The 23,694-nt window shown below is 40.7% G+C and overlaps 1 protein-coding gene across 5 annotated transcripts in view; it reads right to left on the bottom strand.

Moving 5' to 3' along the window:
- Window positions 1–23,694, bottom strand: part of MYH10 (myosin heavy chain 10) — a 138,658-nt gene that overhangs the window by 101,722 nt on the left and 13,242 nt on the right. For all 5 annotated transcript variants that reach the window (XM_082604528.1, XM_082604529.1, XM_082604532.1 and 2 more), the window contains exons 3-4: window positions 14,835–14,991; window positions 1,507–1,534 (exon numbers count right to left, since the gene is read on the bottom strand). In XM_082604528.1, coding sequence (XP_082460654.1) covers window positions 1,507–1,534; window positions 14,835–14,991 — 185 coding nt within the window. The remainder of the gene's footprint in view (window positions 1–1,506; window positions 1,535–14,834; window positions 14,992–23,694) is intronic.

Here is a 23,694-nt window from a genome sequence, read left to right as displayed (position 1 = left end):
AAGCCACGAGATGGGAACTTTCTCAACTCCCAGCCTCCCTGTCACTCTAGAGGCCTCGCGTGCCCCCAGGTCCCGGCCCGACACCCACCCCGTGCCCTCCGTGCCCCTCAGTTCTCTCTGCCCTGCCCCCATCTCCCTCTACAGCATTTAACCTCTCCCACATTAAACACACCATCAAAAACAACAAAAGTCGATTTCTCATCACTAATCCACTGCTGCAATTTTCACTTTCTCAAACCCTGTGGAAGTAGCAGGCCTACACTTGGCTTTTTGATTTTTTAAAAACTTTTTCACACACACACACACACACACACACACACACACACACACACACACACACACACACACACACACACACACACACACACACACACACACACACACACACACACACACACACACACACACACACACCCGTCATTCCTCAACTGCCATCTGGCTTCAACCTCCCTCCCCACCCCCAGTGCACCTCAGTCAACCACCACCAGCCTCCTGCTCTAGCACTAAATCCCACACCCATGGTTCTGTATATTTCACTCAATCTCAAGGGCGTCTGACTTGCTGACCCATTCTGTGGCCCACGGTTTGAGCGTCTCTGCGGCGTCTCACCCTCTTCCCCCGCCCTTGAAGGTCGCCCCTCCCGGGGATCCCACACTCTGAGGTGACCTCACCGCGTGGCTGCCGTCACCCAGGCCGCCGGCTCTGCATTCCGGGCACAGCTCTGACTCCACGTTCACGGGGCCAACGGCCTAGTGACAGCTCCACTCTGGAGAGCCACAGGCACCTCAAAGTCAGTGTCCTCCACCAAACGCCTTGCCTTCCACCCCGAACCTGTTCCTCCACTGAACTCCCTACATCCTGAAACTGGCACAACTCCAGCCTCTCTGAGCTCCCCTTTCTCAAGCATGTAAATCACCGAGTCCCGCTGGGCCTGTCTCCTAAACTAAACTCCACCCGAGATCCACCCACTTTCCTCTGGCTCCACGACCACCTCTCCACCTGAAATCAGTTCCATCCCTCGCGGAGCTAACTCAACAGCCTCCCACCTGGTCTTTACGTGTTCACGCTTCCCCGTGCATCCTCCCCACCGTAGCCAGCGTGACCTTCCTAACGTGCGAATCTGACCGAGCTTCCTGACATGGTTTCTGTTCAATCCTGACTCTCCAGCACGTCACACACAGCACACAGGCACGTGATAACAATGCTTCCTGGGTGGTACGGGTAAATTCCCAAAATGTCCAAGAGGTCAACACTTGGACAAACAAACTAAAGATGTAAGTTTCACAGATTAACGTTATGAAATGTGTGAAAAGCCCAGTTTGACAACCAAAGAGTAACACCAAATTTAAGCAACTTATATACTGTAGTCTTAAAACAACAACTGCGAGGTTTACGTCAACCTCTTAAGTGACTGCTCTCCCTTCCCCCTTCCCCCATACAAAAAAATAATGGCTTTTACTTTCCAACAGAATCGAAAAGAAGTCTGAATGTTCAACATTTACTTACGTGCAAAGAATTGACTGGTCCTCACGATCTACAAAACAAAACAAAACAAACAAAAAAAAAAGAAAGTGACCATTTGCCTGGTTTTTAAAATTTTTGATATAATAATAAAGTTGCAGTGACAGCCTCTAAAATACTAGTAACTCTGCTGTTCTCAGGTCAAGTTAACTCTTCCCAACACTCTTATATATTATACAGTCCTAAGTCCAGTCAAGTTCATCATTCTAATGCCAGAATCTCTGGGGTAGATAACAATCCAGGCTCAGATGACTGTACATGTCTCATCAACCTGGACTCTCCAGCCCGGCTGCCCATCAGAGTCAACTGGGAAGTTTTATAAAAATGAACTCTGCAGAGCTCCACCTTCAGGGGGAGGGATTGAAAAACCTCTTTTTAAGTAGGTTCCCCAGGTGATTCTGATGCAGGGCCAGGTTTGGAAACCACTGCCTTTCAAGAAAACCCACCACCAGAGAGGACTCATTATTAATTTGACCTTAAAGGAGAAAAAAACCCAAAAAGTATCAAACACTGAGTGGAAAAGAAGATTGAAGGAGGATAAACATCTATATGAGGTTTAACCACTGTCTCAAGTCACAATGTGAGATACACCAAAAATAACAAAAGTACGTATGATGAAAAAAATCTAACATGATTTTATAGTGATGAATGATTTAAGTATTCATATTCAGCTCACTTTTTCAACTGAAAAGGTGAAATGCAAACCCATGTGTATGTAGTCCAAGGACAAAACCACCTGTGTAGGTTGTATGACTTCCAATCACTTATGAGCTTCATTATCTCTATTTTACAGACGAAAATGTTCTTTGAGGAAGTTAATCCTCCAGTCACATAGCTACTGGGGGACAAGGATGCAGGTGAGAACCCAGGCCTGTCTGCCTCCAGTGCCTGTGTCCTCAACACTCCCGACCAAGACTGTCACTGCCTCAAAAGGAACTGCGGTCACGAGGGCCCGGCCCAGGTAGCATTTCCGTCGCTCCCGAGGCTGTGCTTGCTTTTCCATCAGAAAAGCCATCATGTGCCCAATGAAGGTCTCACAGTAGTTCAGGCACAGATAACCTCCATCAAAGAGAAATGAAGAGTTCCTTCACTATGTCATACTCTTTTCATATAATATTATTAAAAGAAACAAATCCATTCATATACTGTGTATAAACTGAGTTATAGTAAGAGCATATTACTGCCCGGCCCCTTGAGTCTAATTTAATTCCTAATAATAGCTCCTAACCACTGTTTTCTCCTTCTTTCTGGCTGCCATGGGCAACATAGTTGATGTCTGCCCTTTTATGGGTTCCCGTTCCCAGGGATGCGCCATCTCCTTTCTTTGGCATGTCCTTCCCGGATCCATGACCACTTGGATTACCTCCACCTGCCCTTTGTGCTCAGCTCAGCTGTATCTCCTCTGAGGAGCCTCCCCAGACCCTCTTCCTCAGGCTCCTCCCTGTTTCCTTCTTTTGACCAGTATTCTGGAGTTAGACAAACGATACTGCCAACAGCCCGCCCCCCCAGCATGTGCTACCTGAGGTCACAGACTGTCTTGCTTCTTTATTCCCAGAATTAACAGTCAGCCATCCGTCCACTGAGAGAACCCAGTACAAGGAGCCGGGCCGGGCACTGGCAAGACACCAGGAACTGGAATCTTCTGTCCTAGTTCCAGCCCCACCACAAACTACCCACAGATCTATAAATGAGGCATTGATTCCTTCCTGGTCTCGGGTTCTTCACCTATAAAACTAGGATTTTACCAAGTTTTTGCATATTATTCACTCTAAACATGAACTCTCACACCCCAAATTCTCCTGGTCTGAGCAACGTCTATAGAACTCCACTTCATAGTTTACAATGAACTTTATACTCTAAAAACCTATAAATATAACCAGAGACAGCCTTATAGTGACATTTAAGGGAAATAACTTCATGCTCAAAAATGCAACTAGCCTTCTAAGAGTAGAGACTCATTTGATAGCTCAGTTATTTTCCAAAGCACCTGTCAAAAAACACATACGGAGGTACTCTAAATCCATGTTGAATTAAATCATATTTTCAGCAGTGAAAAAGGTTTCAAATCAGTCACCTCAGCTCCTACCTTAAAAAACTAGAAAAGCACAAATTAAACGCAAAATAAGTAGAAGAAAAAATGATAAGGAACAGAAATCAATGAAATGGGAAACAGGAAAAAAAAAGTCACCAAATGCTGGTTCTTTGAGATCGATGAAATTGATAAATCTCTAGACAAAATGATCAGGTATAAGACACAATATCTGTAATTACCAATATCTGTAATAAGAAAGGGAAAACCACTATAGATCCCAGAAATACTGAAAGGATAATAAGGAAACATTAGGAACCACTTTCTGCCAAAAAAATTGACAACTAGGATGAATGGTAATTTCTTTAAAAGACATAAACTACTAAAGTTCACTCAAGAAGAAACAATAACCTAAATAGATGTAGAAAAGACATACAATAAAACAACATCCATTCATGAGCAAAAACAAAAACAAAACCAAAAAACTCAGCAAACTAGGAATAAAAGGGAACTTCAACAACTTGATAAAGGGCATCTACAAAACACCTGCAGACAGTTAACATCATCCTTAATGGTGAAAAACTGAATGCTGTCCCCCTGAGACCAGGAATAAGACAAGGATGTCTGTTCTCACACCTATTCAACATCACAAAGAAGAAAAATAATTAAAAGCAGAGACTTGAAAAGGAGGAAATAACAATGTCTCTATTTGTAGAGGACATAATTGTCTATAGAGATAATCCCAAAGAATCCACCAAAAAACCTTTCAGAATAAGGGACTTTTGCAAGGTTGCAAAATATGTCAATATATATTTTAAAAATAATATTTCTATATATTAATAGTGAACAATTGGAAACTAAAAATTTTAAAGTTCCATTTAACACTACTAAAAACAGGAAATGCTTAGTTATACTAAGGGATATGTTATACTTAGATATAAATCTAACAAAGTATGTGCAAGATCTATATACTAAAGACTATAAAATACTGATGAAATAAGTTAAAGATCTACATAAATAGAGATAAACCATGCTCATGGATTGGAAGACTCAAAACTATTGTCAATTCTGTTCCAATTGTTCTATAGAGTCAATGCAATCCAATCAAAATGTGAAGAGTGGGACCTTTTTTAGAAAATGACAAGCTAATTTCTATAATTTATATTGAAAGACAAAGCAACTAGAATAGAGAAAATAATTTTTAAAGAATGATGGTGGAAGATACACTATTTGATTTCAAGATTTACTATATGGCTATTGTAACCAAGACAGTATGATATCTGCAAAAGGACAGACATACAGATCAAAGGAATTGAGAATCCTGACAAAGGCAATTCACTGGAGAAAAAAATTGTCTTCTCAACAAATGGTGCCAAGATCAACTGGATATCCACATGCAAAATGATGATCTTCAATCCATACCTTGCACCGTACATGAAAATTAACTCAAGATGGATCACAGATTGAGTGGGAAAAAATTGCAAATCACTTACCCAATAAAGGACTTGTAACTAAAAAGGACAAAGAATTCTCAAAAATGAGTAATAAGAAAACAAACCACCCAATTTTTTTAAATGGTCAAAAGATTTGGACACTTCACCAAAGAAGACATACAGGTGGCATAAGCACATCAAAAGATGCTTAATATCATTAGTCACTAGGGAAATGCAATTTAAGACCACAATGAAATATCACCACACACTTATCAGAGAGACTACAATTTAATAAAAAACTGACAATACCAAGTGCTGACAGGATGCAGAACTGGAACTCTAATCCATTGCTAGTAAGGTTGAAAAATGGCACAGCCATTTGGAAAAAGTTCGGTAATTTCTTATAAAGTTAAACATATACCTACCATGTGACCGAGCAATCCTACTCCTAGGTATTGAGCCAAATGAAATTAAAACTTACACTCAAAAAACCTGTATACAAATGTTTCTAGTGTCTTTACTGCCAAGAACTGGAAACCATCTAAATGCCCTTCGAATGGTAAGTGAATAAATAAACTGTGGAACATGCATCCAATGGAATACTACTCAGAACTAAAAAGGAGTGAAGTATTGGTGGATGACACTCAAATGTACTGTGTTAGTGAAAGAAGCCACCCTCATAAGGCTAATTTGTGTATGATTACATGATGTTCTGGAAAAGGCAAAACTATAGTGACAAAGGAAAAAAAAAATCAGTGGTTGCCATGGACTAGAGGGGAGGGAATTACTATAAGGAAAGTGTAGAAATTTGGGGGGAAGATAGAACTGTTCTATATCTTGATTGTAGTTACACAACTATATGCATTTGTCAAAAGTCAAAAAACTATGCACTAAAAAGGCTGAACATTACTGTATGCAAACAATACCTACTAAAATCGTATGTATTTAGTTTTCCCATTCAGCAACATGCTGTGCCTCTACATTTAAGACTTTTAAAAAGTTCTGCAATTTCTTATTCAGGTTCTGCCTATTTTTGTTCACTGCTACCATATATATTTCTGGCTAAAGAATAAGTACATCTTTAAACTTATCACCCAGTGAAATCACTGTTTCATCCCCTCACTAACCCTTTCACTCTGATGCCTGTACCCTCTTAGTTTTCTTCACAGCACTTATCACTATGATATTGTCTTTATTTTCCTGTATCTTCAATGAGATAACAGTTCTCTAACACAATCACTAGAAGGGTTTTCCTACATTTGACAGCTTCTCAGGGTAAGGAGGGTTACTGTCTCCCACTGCCTGTATTCCCACATTATAAGATTCAATACATAGATTCAAGGCAACTGTAATTCATTATAAAACATTCCTTTTCCTGGCATAAAATAATGCTCTTTGTCCCTGTTTCTGCTGTGGCGTCTACTTTAGACTTGAGATGACTTTAATTGGTGCTCCCTTTTTGTACCCATTTGGCCGAGGAAATGCCCATCATTGCACTGCTATTATTTTTCTACTTTGAGATGTCTCTCTTATAAGGGGCATATGATTATATTAGGCTCTGTTATTTATAGGGGGTTAAAAGTGTTTATATTTACCGCTGTATTTGGTGTTAACCTGTTTTCTGACCTTTTGAAGCCTTCCTTGATGTTCCTTTTAAACGACGGTTTGTTTTCCTTGCTTTCCTTTCTCCGAATGTAAGAAACTTGTATCCAGTTTCAACATTTTTCAAAAAGAATACTTTAACCTACATTTTAAAGGTTCACATTTTGATGTATATCAATCCTAGTCTTAAAAGACTTATTCTTAAAACAAGAGAGGGGTAGTATATGTGCTTATTATACTAGGACATCCCTTGGTGTGTCAGACATCGTTTCAAGACTGCTGCTCAGGATTCCACTATGTAAGTGAGCCATCCTTTTAAGTAATTACTTATTCGTAGAACAATTGGTTATTTCCAGTGTTTCTCAGGAAGCTACTGGAGGTTATTCTCCATTCAAAATAACAGCATATGGGATCCATAAATTAAGAAATACAACCACGGAAAGAAGCAAGGAGGAATTCCCTGGTGGTCCAGTGGTTAGGACTCCGTGCTTCCACTGCAGGGGGCACGGGTTTGATCCCTCGTCGGGGAACTAAGCTCCTGAATGCCGCAAGGCGAGGCCAAAAATAAAATACACACACACACAAAACACACATACCCTTAAAACACACATACCCTTTGATCCAGCAGTCCACAGAAAGAAGCAAGGAATTTCCAGAGTGTAGGCGAAGACAAGTCTGAAGACCACTAAGTACAGACTGGAGGATAAAGGGTCCCCAGAGGTATGTCTCCAAGGGAGGAAAGACACTGATAAATTATGTGATACATGTCTACGTATTGAAAGAAGACTTGTAGTTCTGTCAAATCAATGTAGTAATTGCAGAACTAGTCTGTTCCCCCAAAATAGGAAAATTAAATTACTAACCCCAGGGAAAACAGCAAATTGTGTAAGAAAGGAAACGTGATCATAGGAGAAATAGTTTAAATGCTGAATACTAAAATGCCAAAAAATGTTGATTTGACTCCTGTCAGGAAGATGGGGGTGGGCAGTTAAAAACTCTTCTTTCATAATAGGAAGTCTATAGAAAACACCAGAAGTTAAAAAAAAAAAAAAAGAAAGAAAGAATATCACAAGCCTGTTACTTTGAAATATATACATACACAAGAAGAAACAGATTAAAATATGATTTCCTCTAAAGAGGAAATCCAGAATGGGCAGGGGTAGGACAGGTATCTCTTGTTTCTTTTTCAATAATGTAAGCCTTGCTGTACGGTGTGTTTGCTTGTTTCAACTATCTTCACATATTACTTTTTAACAAAAAGTAGAAAGTAATTTAAGCATTCAAAGTTCTTTGACAGTTTCTGATCTTGATGTTATCCAGACTATTCTGCATTGTTTAATGGTCTAAAACCATTTAGATAACACAGGAATTATCTAGTCCTTGAGATTTGATAGACTTCACCACTAAAATTATCTGGGCCTTGTGTCTTTGAGACATAAAGGTAAAACCTCTGACAATCTTTACCATTTCTCCCACTGGCATTGTTCTAAGTTTTCCACCTTATTTTGAGTCAGTTCTGTCTCTGTTCATAGTGTTATAAAACCTTTATTCTTTCTGGTGGTTCTCTCTTAGTCACACTTGCCAAATTGTTTGTCTATTTTACGGTCTTTTTGTGGAACCAGTTCAAGTTTTACTTAACAATTTTATGTTTTTCCTCTTCTTTAGGTTCATTTCATGCTGTACTTTTTAAAAAATTGAGGTATAACTGACATGTAACGTTATATTAGTTTCAGGTGTACAACACAATGATTCAATATTTGTATATACTGCAAAATGATCACCACAAGAAGTCTTAAGTTAACATCCAGGCTGTACTTTTAAAGAACTTCTTTTGTGTGTGTGAAATGACACACAGAAAAGTTCATGAGACAATACAGCTTAATAAATTATCATAAAGTTGTCTTTCATCTATCTTGTGAGTAAAAAGGCTTGTATATAAATTTTTGTTTACTAATAAAAATATTTATAGCTATGAATTCTTTCTTAAAGCAGTTTTTGCCTTAAGCCATCAATTTTTTACATGTGATATTTTGTTGTGGTTAACTTCTAAAGAATCTGTAATAGCGGTTTTGATTTCTTCTTTTACCAAAAAAGCCATATAGATGAATGGCTAACAGCAAAAACAGTAAGAAGAACTCATTAAACAACACTCCTACAGAACAAACCCAGGTGGAAATCTGTTAATACCTTGTCTTACTGCACTGTGGTCAGAGAATGTGGCCTGATCTGAGATTTTTACTGGTGACTTAGCATCAAAATTACAAGCCAAGGTTGTAAATGTTCTTTCTGCTTGATGGGCAGTAGTACAGTATACACATTTTCCAATCAAGCTTGCTAAATTGTGTTGATCACACTCTTTATATTCTTTCTTTTCCCTACTTATCTCAAATTCTGAGAGAAACACATTAAAGCTCCCTCTATAATTGTGGGTCACATTTCCCCTGTATTTCCAATAGCTGTTGTTTTAAATATGTGACACAATGTCAACAGTATAAATGTAAGTATTATCTGAGTCTTCTAGAGAATTATGTCACACTGTTCCTCTCTTAAATCTCCCATCTCTGCTCCCTCCGTTCCTCTCTTAAATCTCCCATCTCTGCTCCCTCCTCCTCACCCTCAGCTGGGACCCTGCTTCGTCTTTCCCTGAGAAAACAGGAGCGCTTTCACAAGTTCCTACCACCAACCATATCTACCTACCAACCAGCAGATGCTTTCAAGAAACCCGGCTGTGAAAGGAAGGAGAGGATGGAAGAGAGAATTTTCTTTTTTAAAGTGACGGGGAAAACTTCAGCACATTCAATGCTAACAATAGGAGCCTCTAAAAAGGGAAGCAGAAGACAGTCAACACTGTGAGCTTCCTGAGACGGATTCCTAGGAGAGATGGGACGGGCATCAGAGGTGAAGGAGCTGGGAGGACTGCCTTCACAGGAGTGGGCGCAGGACAGGACGGTTTGTAAATCTGGCTCAGGAAGCTGCGGCAGCTCCTCTCTGGTGGCTTCTAATTTCTCCATGGATCAGGGGAAGAAGCCACCAGCTGGGGAGGAGAAGGGGACGCAGGGACCTCGGGAGCTGAAGCGGGCAGGGGCTTGAGACAATCATTAGGGAGAGTGAGGTTATAATCTTAATAGACAATCAGGGAAGGATTAGCAAGCAGTGTTCTGCCTGGAGTCTGGGCTCCTGGTCACGAAATTAACAGGAGTATTGATCTGTTCAGCTGTATGAACAGCAGATTCCAGAGGCATCAGCAACCCAAGTAAGAGCCTTAAAAAATATATATATCTTGATTGACCTAGGGTGAGAATTTTGCCAAGTAAGTTAACAAAAGAACAAAGGGACAGGGGGCGTAGGATACTGTCAGAAGACGCTGAAATGACAGACTATAAAATCTAAACTACACAAGGAAGAAAGTCAAGGCAGTACTGATAATCCACAGGGGAAAAGGAGAACAGCGTTTGGACCCAAGATCTAAACGGAGTCAAAGAACACGGTCAGGAGACTTGCTGACTGAACTGCCAGGACGGAAGGATTTTGCAATAGAATTTCTGAAATATTTGAAAAATAAGATCATTTCAGAAGGTGGCACAGTCCAGGGTGTCAGCAGCGTAAGTCAGAAGAGAAGAAGATTAAGAGAAGATTAAGAGACCGGGGGCTGGCTGTTCACGAAAAACTAGGAAGTAACACAGGGTTATGGCAGGGCTTGAGGCAGGGAGGAAACAACCACGTGTTGGGGGTCAGATGCACTAAGGCGGGAGGGGAGGAGGAGGGAGGAGGGGAACCCAGAAGAAAGCTGCTACAAGCAATGAGGGGCAGGCAGAGGAGGGGCGGTGTTTTCAAGGAGAAAGAGTATTTGTTAATAGTCCAGCAGATGCATTGCGAGTAAGGACACTGACCCCATCTCCTAGCGCATAGGATCGGAGTGGAGGGCCCATACTCAGGGGAAAGCCAAGTTTCAGTTAAAGCCCGGAGGAAAAGAAAACACTTGAAGAAGACATTGAACACATAGGGAAGTTTGCACATCACAGAGTGGGAGTTACCTGAGGCAGAAATGAAAAGAGAGCATTGCGGAAACGAAGATGTGACTGGGAAACAAAAGAACAAGGAGATGTGGATTTCATTCTAAGACTCCAGGAAGAAGGTAGAATCTCAGGTCTTAGATATGCATGGGGGCCCCTGCAACTACTGTTAACAGCAAAATTTGCCTTTACATCTGTCTAGGTCAACAGAAGGTGGGAGGCAGTGTTGGCTGCTACTGAGTGGAAGCTGGCTGGAGTGGACAGCCACGGGGAAGGGCAGAGGAGGAGGAGCGCACGGGGTGCTGGGGGAGCCTGGAATAGTAATAGCCTTAGGTCCCCTCACATGATTACCTACCGGGCACAGGTCTCTCAGTGTGCTGCGTTCAGTTTCTAACATGCAGGACTGCGAATGAGAAGTCTGAGCCCGCTGACGCCCTCTCCACCGAGATCACCTGATGTTGACCTATCCACACCACGCTGTGTTAGACCAGGCATGTGTCTCCTTTCAGGATTCCTGCCTGGGGTTCCCTGGTGGCGCAGTGGTTGAGAGTCCACCTGCCGATGCAGGCAACGCGGGTTCGTGCCCCGGTCCGGGAAGATCCCACATGCCGCGGAGCAGCTGGGCCCGTGAGCCATGGCCGCTGAGCCTGCGCGTCCGGAGCCTGTGCTCCGCAACGGGAGAGGCCACAACAGTGAGAGGCCCGAGTACTGCCAAAAAAAAAAAAAAAAAAAAAGATTCCTGCCTGGGGCTTAGTGAACCCTCTCAGTGTCAAGACTCAAGTCCTTCTTCAGTTCTGGTAAACTTTTTCAAAAATATCACTTCTCTCATGGCCCCTGAGAGTCTATACCATGTCTACACATATGTAGAGTATATACCATGTTTCCTACTCTTTCTGCCATAATTTCCATCAGTTTCTTTTTGTTGTGTATTCTGGAAGAACTACTTGAGTCGGTCTGCTAATTCATTGCTTTAGTCCAATTATGTCAATTCTGCTATCCCACGCTTTCAGAGTTGGTGATTTTTGCAAGCAAGTTTATGTCCAATGACTCTACTTTCATGCATGCAGTCAATCAATATTTCTTGAACAACTACTATGTGCCAGGCAGACACTGCATTTTTTTTTTTTAAGTCCCACTGGTTGTTTTTTGGGGGGGCTGCGCCATGCGGCATGTTGTGATCATCATTCTCTAACCAGGGATCGAACCTATGCCCCCTGCACTGGGAGCACGGAGTCTTAACCACTGGACCAACAGGGAAGTCCTTCTGCATTTTATTGATGCAATATCCCCTAGAATCTAAAGTTAAGAAAAAAAATGCAGCTCTCTTCTGTTTTTTGTGTTAAAAAACCAAACTCTGTTCAGTAGGACCATCTGCTCTGAATCCTCCACATGGTCCCCTGTCAAGCTACAGGTCCTCTTCATAGGCCCACTGACGTTTAGCTATTTGCTCACGTCTGTAATTGAAAACCTAGATGGATGAGCATTGGTAGCTGGTCTGAGCTTCATGAGCAGTTGCATGTTGTTGACTGTTGTCTGACTGCTCTAGCAGACGTCCCACCCGACTGTGTTGTATCCTTTATCAGCAGGTAGCTCCCTACTTATAGAACAAAATACAGTGGAATTGGTTAGAGTGGGTTTTTTTTGTTTTTAATTGCCTGTTTTAAATTACTACGTAATCAAAACTATCAACTAATTTTTTTAACTTTCAAGTGGCAGTTTATGATTGTGGATAAGAATGTGTCACATTGTCTTGGTTTTGAATCCTCGTTCATACCTCTTACTATTTACATTTTCTTGGTCAAGTTATTTAACTTTTTGTGCCTCAGCAAAATAGGGATGGCAATTCTATTTACTTTATAGGATTGTTGTGGATTAAATAATACACATAAAGCATTTAGCCCAGTGCCTGGCACATAATAATATTCAATACAGGTTCATTCTAGCATTAGTGATGATATTAATCATACCATATACTGGTAAGCCACATCCTCCTCATTCTGTATTCATATAGTTGGTTTGGAAACCCAGTAGTGGGGCATTAACATTTATCCCTCTTAACTAGAGTCAATTCACCATTCAACCTGTCAAGAGCTTTTAAAAACTCTGTTCCTTTTCATCAAGTGTATTTCTTTTTCCTCCCAGTTTCATGTCATCTATAAATTTTACAGGCATGCATCCTACGTCTTCAAGTATATTGATTAGAATGTTGGAAAGGGCACAAACCCCTTGGTGCACACCCTGACGCCTGGCCAACCTCTATCATTAATCAGCATCTCAGGCACAACTTGGCAGCATCCAACCACGAGGAGATCACAGGGACCATGGAACGCCATGGAGAAGTCCTAATTCTCTGATAACACTGTCTACTATATTTCCCTTCCTACTCAGTGTAAAGTAATGTGAGGAATATTTTCATGCTGTTTCTAGACTATTAACAGGAGATTCTAGAATCTTTCCTGGCAGGTATAGTAAGCTCAAGAGTGGGAGCTCTTGAGCTTAATATAAAGGGGAGCTTCTTCCTCTTTTTAAAAATTAGAATTATATAATGTGAGACCATCCCAGCCTTCTGGAAACTCCTGTTCTATACAATACTTCAAAGAACAGGGGTTCAGTAATCTCAGTTGTGAGAATGTATTTGTTTAGAAGAGAAAATATGCATTCAATCAGAGGAGGAGTGTACTTTGGCCAATTTCTTCTCCCATATAAGGCAGCTTGCTCATTCATACAAATACTTTTCTGCACGTAAAGATCATTCTCCTTAATGGAGACACAGAATGAGACACAAAACAAAAAGCTGATGATTTCCCTTCTCCATCACCTGACTGCAATTTATCACAGTCGTGGCCATTTCTTAACATTCTTGGCTCTGAACCTAAGAAAGGGTTATTAAATTGAATCTTTTTTAAGTCTAAGCTCATTTTGGATTCTGAACCTCTTCTTACCCATCTATGCCACTATTCTAGTCCTAAAGCACTTCCTGTTTGCCTCCGAGGACCAGGTATATAAGAAGCATCCGAATGATACCTGAGTAGGAAATGCATATTAACTCCCTCACACTACCCTTTAGACCCAGCACCCAGGCAGCCTTTCCAGGACCTGAGATTTGATGACAGGTGGATGCAACATACTCTGCTTCCTGAAGACCTCGTAGATTTTATTTTAGTTTACAGAATTCATTTTTAAAAAAAATAAAAGGAGAGAGAGGGAGAGTTACTATAGAAGATTTCACATAGTACTAGGAAGTCCCACGTTTAAATGCAGTCTTGTTGACAGGTCCTACTGCATATCACAGAGAGCTATATTCAATATCCTGTGATAAACCATAATGGAAAAGAATAGGAAAAAGAATATATAAAGGAGTTCCCTGGTGGTCTAGTAGTTAGGGGCCACCGGGGTCAGGTCACTGCCGGGGCCCAGGTTCAATCCCTGGTCAGGGAACTGAGATTCCACAAGCCACGTGGCGTGACCAAAATAAAAAAAAAAAAAGAAAAAGAAAAAAGAAAAAGAACAGGTATATGTATAACTGAATCGCCTTGTTGTACACCAGAAATTAACACGACATTGTACATCAAACTATACTTCAAGAAAATTAAAATTTTTTAAAATTTAAAAGGAAAAAAAATGCAGTCTTGTTACACAATAACGTTAAATGCATTCAAAACTGCTCCATTCTAGTTTTCAAAAAAAATTCCTCCATAAATCATTGTGTCTGAAGCCATAATTGCAATTAAGGACTCTTCAAATTTATATTTCATTCAAAACCCAAAAAGAAAACAATCAAAATCCACCAACTCCACACATGCTGTTTAACTTTTGTTGTGTCCTTTTTCATGCATTTAAATAAAAAATATTTTATAATCTTTCTTTCCCCAATGATGCATCTACCTTTTCTATTATTCTTCCTGTTGGTTTTAAAAACTAATGCAGTAGAGCTTTGATTATACTGTCTTGTGGTGGAGAGATCAAACATATATAAAAACTAGATGCTTCTTAACAGAAAAATTAACGTGAAGTATTTATGAACCACCAAGCACACTTACCGGATGCCTATAGAAAATGGCCATATTGCCTAGTCTAATCTTAAGAATTCATAATTTTTCTACAATAAACATCTATCACTTTTCTTTTTAATCTTAAAAAAAAAGTAAAGCCCTCTGTAGAAAAGATTGAGACAGTCTAAAAAAAACCAAATTACATTTAAGAAATTCTGAGTAGTATTCTAACATTTCCAGTTACCTTGAAGCATGCATCTGTAAGCAGATTCAGATATGGCGTAGATGTGTGGAGGCATCTCGTGACGTTTCTTCCCTCTGTACATTTCAATAATATTCTCAGAGTAAATGGGAAGATTCTTGTAAGGATTTATGACTACACAGAAGAGTCCAGAATAGGTCTAGAATAGATAAAAATAAAATACAGTGTTAAAAAAAAAACTGCATATATCCATAGGATCCAATCAGGAGACAAACCACACAGTAATTTGAACAGGGGACCTTTATCATTTGCACAATTAGTCTATCCCTAAAATTAAATCTCACCCATAATGGGCAATCCAAACCACAAGTAGTTCTCCCACAGAGAGCCTATTAAGTGGTACTTCCTAGATTCAATTCCCTCATCTGTCAAATGGAAATAGTAATATATGCTTCATGGCTTCATGAAGCCACGGGTCATTATTCAAACAACATGTCATTTGCTTTTTCACACTCATTCTCTCATGAGTGTGCGAGGTATGAAAAGTTCATTAAGGTAGTTTCAGATTCCACGTTGCAACTCATCTTTAAGGAAATACCGGTGGCCAAGTTTGGGTACAGTATCAAAGGAGAATATCCACAATTATCTGGAAAGGTTATTATTAAAGGGTTTTTTTCTTAAGTGTAAAACATTTTTACTCTTCTAATTTTTTTTTGCTTTGGAAAATATAGGGTTTTTTTTCATAAAAACAATTTATGTCAACTTGTTATAGGTTTATTTTTAAATGAGTTGATAAATATTTAAAATTTGTGTTTTACTTTCTAAACACAGTAAATATCATGAAATATAAACAAAAGCTCTTTGGGGGCCCTCAAAAAATTTTAAGAACCACTAGTCTAGAAGATAAAAGCCTTCCTCATCAGTAGGGTAATCATTACTCAGAATTAATACTAGGAGCACTTTTGCCTTTGGGGTTTTTTTAATTCACATGGAATGATTTCTGAGAACTGACTCTGGGAATTATGGAAAATCAAGAGCGGTTAGGATTGCTGCCAGATGCTCCAGTCCTGGCGGGGCTGAAGGCACCTCAGCTGCACCGGGAAGCAGACCCTTTACCTCGGGTGATTCTAAATCTAAAGGCAAGAGGATCCTAGAAAAGGCCGAGGACCACTGGTGCTCAGCTCCCCAGGGAGTACCGAGGGGCTTCTAACCAACAAGCTGTGTTCAGAAAGGCTGAAAGCCCTGGCAGTGGCCACCAGGAGGCACTGCCGAGCCCACTCTATTCTGAACGCTGCAGTGAATGATGCTGAAAGGAGAAAGGCGGCCAAAAAAAGTTTAAGTGATCAGAACTACCTCAGCAGCTGTTCTCCTTTATCTTTGCTTCCCTCCCGATGTGGAATGCACTTCCTACCTAGATTAGCGCTTGGGAATAAGACAAAGGCAAGCAAGGGCCCTGCTCTGAGCTCACTGATTTGGGCTGTTTGCCTGATTTCTGAACTGATTACTGTTTGCCTGAGGCCACAGTAATTACTTGCCCCTCCCTGGGTGACCGCTGGGCCTGAAACCGTTGGCTTTCTCATGTCCCGCATCACACCTCCAGGAACCTTGGCTGGCTCTCAGGCCACCCACCCAGCAGCCTGGCACCTTCTACCAAGCGAGTCTCTAGTCTAACTAGGCCAGCCTCTCTCTGCCACCCACAGGACAAAAAGGTAACGAGAGACAATAAAAACAGATTTTATTAAGGGTGAGAAAACTAAGGAGAGGCAATCTCAACATTTTAATTTTTTTTTTGAGTTTAATTTATACACAGGAAATTTGACAAATCGTAACTACACATCTCAATGAACTGTTATATATACAACTTCCACTTTTTCTTCAAAAATGAGATAAAAGTCGATCATGAAGCTACAAATTCTGCATTTCACTTTCTTTTCTAAGAGGAAAATAATTACAGACTGCCAAAACAGAACAAAACAAAACAAAAAAACCCAAAACCTCCAAGGAAGTTAAAATACGCCAATTCAGTTTAACATCCCATAGCATGTACGGCATGGTAACAGATCCTAATGATGACATTTGTAATCAGAAATCATTCCAACATGTGTGTCTATCATGTGTTGGGGACTTTTCTGAGGACTAAGATTACAGAGATGAGTAAATCTCACAAATATGAGTAAGTCATCAAAAAACAAGGTTGAATAATCATCAGTATCCTATGCTTGCCAAAGAGGAGCAGTAATAGAGGTTTAAGTGGAAATAGTAAATTGAAGTGCTTAAAAAGCTAAGCTTCTAATCTTGAAAATTAGCTCAAATGTTGAGCTCCTGCACTGAACCAGTACTGTACCACTTTTGTCTTCCCCAAGTCATATGGAAGGAGGGCGATGTGTTGTTAATTTCTCTGGAGGCCTTAAGTTCAAAGTAAATGTCATTATTAAGCATTTGAATACATGCAGAAGATACTAAGCACCTTCTTACACGCTCTAGGGGATGAAGACAATAAAGATACACAAAGCAAACAAGACATAATATAAGGCACCAAAAAGAGAGTGATACAAAAAAAGAAAGATGAACAAGTCTTTTAAACAGAGAAACTCTGGAGCGGAACACACGACAAACCCCACTGAAGGTCATGGCCATCTTGTCAGAAACCGTACAACTAGGTACTAAGTCCAGACCTAGAGGGTCTCTTTTAAAGACTATTAGGTCAAAAGGAGGGATAAAGGAATTCCTATTAAAATAGTACGAATGTGGGGCTTCCCTGGTGCTCCAGTGGTTAAGTGCTCCCAATACAGGGGCCCAGGTTCGATCCCTGGTCAGGGAACTAGAGCCCACATGCCGCAACAAAGGTCCTACATGCCGCAACTAAGACCTGGAGCAGCCAAATCAATAAATATTTAAAAAATTTTAAAAATAAAATAGTAAGAATGTAAAACTTGGTGGCAGGGTATATCCACGGCAGAGTGAAGCGCAGCCTAGCTGACAACAGTTTGTTCTGTGGAAGGTGAGAGAAAAGAGCCCAGACAGGCAGATTTTGTCCACTCCGGGGGATCAGGTATCAGAGGTTCAGGAGAGAAGAGTGATGGAAGGAAAGAGGCATTCCTGAAACAGCATAAACCTGGCATCCATGTGGAAAAGAGACCGAAGGGGCAAGAGGTGGGAAGCAGGAGGTAGAGACCTCTCCAGGCACAGTAACAGGCCTACAGGAGAGAAAAACAAGACGAAAACGAAAACGGAGCAGGGATGAGTCATGAAGAAAGCGGGCTGGAGATTCAACAGCAGTCAGGACTCTGAAGAGAGAAAACCATTCAAGGCTCAAGGTAAAGATGACTCCAAGGTCGTCAAGTTAAAGATGACTCCAAGGTTGTCAAGCTTTAGAGATGGAAAAGCAACGAGTGGACGGGAAAAATCATTTGATTTGTGGGGAAAGATACTGAATCCCCTTTTAACACTGAGATTGTGGCACGTTAAAAGGAGATTCATTACAATAAGGGAGCCTGGGAGCACGAATGCCTACTGAACAGTTGGAAACACTGGAATCCTAAAGCCATGAGAACATTTTGAAGAACTGCAAAGCCTTGAAGAAGTTTGCAAAGGCTTTAAGACACCAAGTAACAGTTATTATACAAAAATACTAGCACCTTTGTGACCACCTAGAGGGGTGGGATAGGGAGGGTGGGAGGGAGGGAGATGCAAGAGGGAAGAGATATGGGAACATATGTATATGTATAACTGATTCACTTTGTTATAAAGCAGAAACTAACACACCATTGTAAAGCAATTATACTCCAATAAAGATGTAAAAAAATATATATATTAGCACCAAAACAACCTTGAAATTTTCCTAACAGTCTGTGCTGCTTTATGCCTCCAGGCTTCTACATATCCTGATCACTCTGCCCGGAATGCCCATCTCCTATCCAGTATTGGGTAATGTTGCTATCCTTTAGGGAAGGCCTCAGTCTAAGAAAACAGGGATATGCATATACATTATTACTTCATAGCTTTGAAGGATTAGAGAACCAGGAAACAGAGGCAAGTATAGATATCAGTGCAATAGAGCAGATACAACAGTCTCTTATTAGGAACAGGGGATTGAACTGGGAGCATCACTCCAACCTACACCCCGACCGCAGCTCTCAGAAGAAATCAGACCACCGCCCAGAAAGGAAAGGAAGAGAAGAAAGAATAGGTCACTCACACCATTTGCAAACACCACACCTAGATAAAATTCACATGTGTATTTAAAAGACAACAACCCTATGTAATAAGGAAAAGATCATCTTCCAGAATATTCAGAGAGAGAAATGACCTCTGGACATTCTCTACAAAATAAGCTAAAAGAAAACTTTAGGGAACAGATTTATGGCTGCAACAGAATGTAATACAACATGGACTCTTAAAGAAAGATAAAACAAAGGTAAATAATAAAAGAAGGTACAAAGATAAAACCAATTTTAAAAATACATAGAGAAGGGCTTCCTTGGTGGCGCAGTGCTTGAGAGTCCACCTGCCGATGCAAGGAACACGGGTTCGTGCCCGGGTCCAGGAGGATCCCACATGCCGCAGAGCGGCTGGGCCCGTGAGCCATGGCCGCGGGGTCTGCGTGTCCGGAGCCTGTGCTCCGCAACGGGAGAGGCCACAAAAGTGAGAGGCCCGCATACTGCAAAAAAAAAAAAAAAAAAAAGACATAGAGGAAAGATGAACATGGAGAGCAAAGAAAGGATAAGTAAAATATTAATCATTGCTCCTTAGGGAGGAAAAAAGGTCAAAATTCTGTAAAAAGAACAGTAATCAAAAATAAACTTGAAGAAAACTGTCTGTGCCTGGTTGGGGCGGGGAGGTGCTGTAATACACATTGAGTTAAAAAAAAATTCATCAAGCTAATAATAACAGAAGGAATGATGACATTAGACTATCACCATTTTGCTTCCTAATGAAATGATGGATCAGGACAGTGCCCACCACTGGCTCTAAAACCCTTAGGTGAAGGTAGACATTCCTAAAGCACAAATCAGGCCGACGAAGCCCAAACTGAGTCACTGATCCATCTCAACATTGTAAACTGAGAGACAGCTGGCATCCTGTGCGTCCTGAATCTGAATCAGACCAAGGCGCTGCATCCAACTACCAGTTTACAGAAGGCACCACAGGTATGCAATCAACAAAATCCAGACTATGGGAAATTCAACAGCACAACAGACCTTGGTTTAAAAAAAAAAAAAAAAAAAAAAAGCTACTCCGGAGGAGGGTAAATACCCCAGGCGTTCAGCTAGGACCCTAACTGCTACACCCTGAGAGTTTAGAGTATACCAGAAATAGACCAGCCCAAAGCCCAGTTGGGAAGGATGTAAATCCCTGACTGATCTACACGTGCTCGATCCCCTTCATCTAACTGCCTGCCCAGAGCAAAACTCTAGAACTAGCTTGATATCATGCAGAGCCTCAAATTAACTTCACAATTTTATATACAGTAAGTGGCACGTAAGGCAACAGTTGTGACTAAAATCCAAGATAATATGTGGGTTCCCTGTGAGTCTACTTTTATTGCCTTGTATTATTACACTTGGACAATAATATGCTCAAGTAATTAAGACATGATTGAGATTAGTAAAATTGATAAACCTCTGGTGAAGCTCATTTTAAGAAGGGTAGAGCAGATTATCTGTATCAGGAGTGAGAGAGAACATCACTACAAATCCTACAGGAAAAAAGAGGGTATTTTGAACAACACTATGCCAATAAATTTGAAAATTTACATGAAATAGACAAATTTCCAGAAAAACTCAATATCAAAACTGATACCCAAAATTTTTAATCTGAAAAATTCTATATCTATGAAAGAAAAACTTCCCCACAAAGGAAACTATATCATTATTTTAAAATGAAATAACATCAATCTTATCCAAACTCTTCCAGAGAAAATACAAAGATAAAATATTCCATGGGGCTTCCCTGGTGGCGCAGTGGTTGAGAGTCTGCCTGCCAATGCAGGGGACACGGGTTTGAGTCCTGGTCCGGGAAGATCCCACATGCCGCAGAGCAACTGGGCCCGTGAGCCACGGCTACTGAGCCTGCGCGTCTGGAGCCTGTGCTCCGCAACAAGACAGGCCGCGACAGTGAGAGGCCCGCGCACCGCGATGAAGAGTGCCCCCCGCTTGCCACAACTAGAGAAAGCCCTCGCACAGAAACGAAGACCCAACACAGCCATAAATAAATAAATAAATAAAGCAAAACTGTCAAAAAAAAAAAAAATTCCATGATTCATTTTATAAAGCCAGCATAATCTTGATAGCAAAATATGACAAGGACATCATAAGAAAGGAAATTTTTAAGTCAATCTCATGTATGAATATAGATGCAAAAACTCTAAACAAAATATCAGCAAACAAAATCTAGGAATCCAGTAATACATAAAAAGAATACTTGGTCCTTGCCAGGTTAGTCTTAACACTAAAAAATATAGTATATAATTCACTACAATAACAAAATAACCAGAAAAATCACACTATCACCTGATCAGAAACTGGAAAAACATGTGATAAATTAACAACCAATCAGTATTTTTAAAAATTCATCCATGCAGGATTAAAAACTAGGAACAAAAGGAAACTTCCCTGAATCTAATTTAAAAATATTCAAAACAAAACAAGTCTTTCTTAATAGTGAAATATTGAAAACTTTCCCTCTGACATCGGGAATGATACAAAGATGTCTCCAATAACCACTACTATTCAACAAACATTTACACTTCTTAGACAATGCAATAAAGTAATGTACAAGAATTACAAAGGAAACAATAAAAATGTCATTATCTGCAGACACCATGAGTGTGTTCAACACAACATCCAAAAGAATCCTCAGCTCAACTATTATAATCAATAAATAAACTTAGTAAGGTTGGTGAATATAAAGTCAATATACAAAAGTTAACTGTAAAAAAACATGGCAACTGTATTTCTACCTAATATTAACAATTTAAAAACAACACTTAGGGCGCCCCTGGTGGCGCAGTGGTAGAGAATCCGCCTGCCAATGCAGGGGACACAGGTTCCAGCCCTGGTCCCAGAAGATCCCACATGCCGTGGAGCAACTAAGCCCGTGTGCCACAACTACTGAGCCTGCGAGCCTAGAGCCCGTGCTCCGCAACAAGAGAAGCCACTGCAATGAGAAGCCCGCGCACCGCCAGGAAGAGTAGCCCCCGCTCACTGCAGCTAGAGAAAGCCCGAGCACGGCAACGAAGACCCAACACAGCCAAAAATAAATTTATTTAAAAAATAAAAACTAAAACACCGCTTAAAACACCACTTAAATAGCATTAAAAAAATCAAACACCTAAAAATAAATCCTACAAAAAATAAATCCAACAAAGGATATACACGGCCTCTACCAAAAAAACCCTAAAACATATTGAGAAAAATTAAGAACTAAATAAATGAACTAGATGAACAGATATTGTAAAGATCTCATTTCTCCTCCAAAATGAACTACAGAATCAGCAAAAAACCCAATAGAAATGCCAATAAGGTTGTGTGTGTGTGTGTGTGTGTGTGTGTGTGTATGAAAAACTGACAAGTGGGTTCTGAAATTATACTGAAATGCAAAGGACCTAACAACCAGAACAATCTTAAAGAACACAAATGAAGGGGCTTCCCTGGTGGCGCAGTGGTTGAGAGTCCGCCTGCCGATGCAGGGGACACGGGTTCGTGCCCCGGTCCGGGAAGATCCCACATGCCGCGGAGCAGCTGGGCCCGTGAGCCATGGCCGCTGAGCCTGCGCGTCCGGAGCCTGTGCTCCGCAGGGGGAGAGGCCACGACAGTGAGAGGCCCGCGTACCGCAAAAAGAAAAAAAAAAAAGAACACAAATGAGAGAACTTACCATACGGGATACCAAGCCATAGTGTAAAGCTGTAATTATCAAGACAATGTGGTATCAGCCCAAGGATAGGCACACAGACCCATGAAACAGAACAGGTAGTCAAGTACACATTTATGAGCATCTGATTTACAACAAAGGTAGCACTTCAGAGCAGTGGAGAGAGGGTATGTTTCAACAGGTGGCACTGGGTCAACTGAATAGCCATTTGGGGAAAAAAAATTAACCTTGCCCCTACCTTATACCATACACAAAATTAAATTCCAAATGGAACTGAGGCTGACCTTAAGAAATATATCACCAAATTCCCTTCTCCTCTGGCTTCAAACTGAGTTAGGCAGCGGGAGATTGAGGGTAGGGGGAGAATGAAGTCAGGATGTTTATCCCCCAGGCCCCTCCCTGCTAGTTGTCCGCTTCCCTCTAAAGGCGGCCACAATTCCTACCAGGAAGCCCTCTCCACACGGCATCCTCTCCCAGCTGAGGTACAGCTCTTTGTTCCTTTAAAGATGAAGATGGGTCCAGGGCTCTCGGCCATCACCAGTGCTGGGATACTGCAACATTTCTGCATCTGTTTTCTAAACTCTCTTCACATGTTTGTAAATCGTCCCCTTATTAAATTCACAGAATACCTAGTTAGAGGGCCTTCTTTTTCCTGCTGGAATCTGACTAACAGGCATTCTCTAGAAAAGCTGAAGATGAGTTAAAGATATGCATGTCCTATATCACCCAGAAATTCCACTCCTAGTTATATACCTTATAGTTATATAGCCACGCTTATGTGCACCAGGACATGTCCGGAACTGTTCACTGAAGCACTGTTTGTATGATAATAGCCACAAACTGGAAAAAAAAATGTCCAAAGACAGTTGAGAGGATAAATAAATTGGGTCAGAAATCTTACAATGGAACATTACATTCCATAAAAAGGAACAAAATACTCAAACTTTTATAGTTCAGGGCCCTTTACCACTCTTAGAAATTGTTAAAGATCCTAAAGATCTTTTGTTTTACATATTTTTATACAAATATA

Source organism: Mesoplodon mirus (genome assembly GCF_964341445.2).
Source record: "Mesoplodon mirus genome assembly, chromosome: 18".
Classification (NCBI taxonomy): Eukaryota; Metazoa; Chordata; class Mammalia; order Artiodactyla; family Ziphiidae; genus Mesoplodon; species Mesoplodon mirus.
This window is presented reverse-complemented; position numbering and strand designations above follow the sequence as displayed.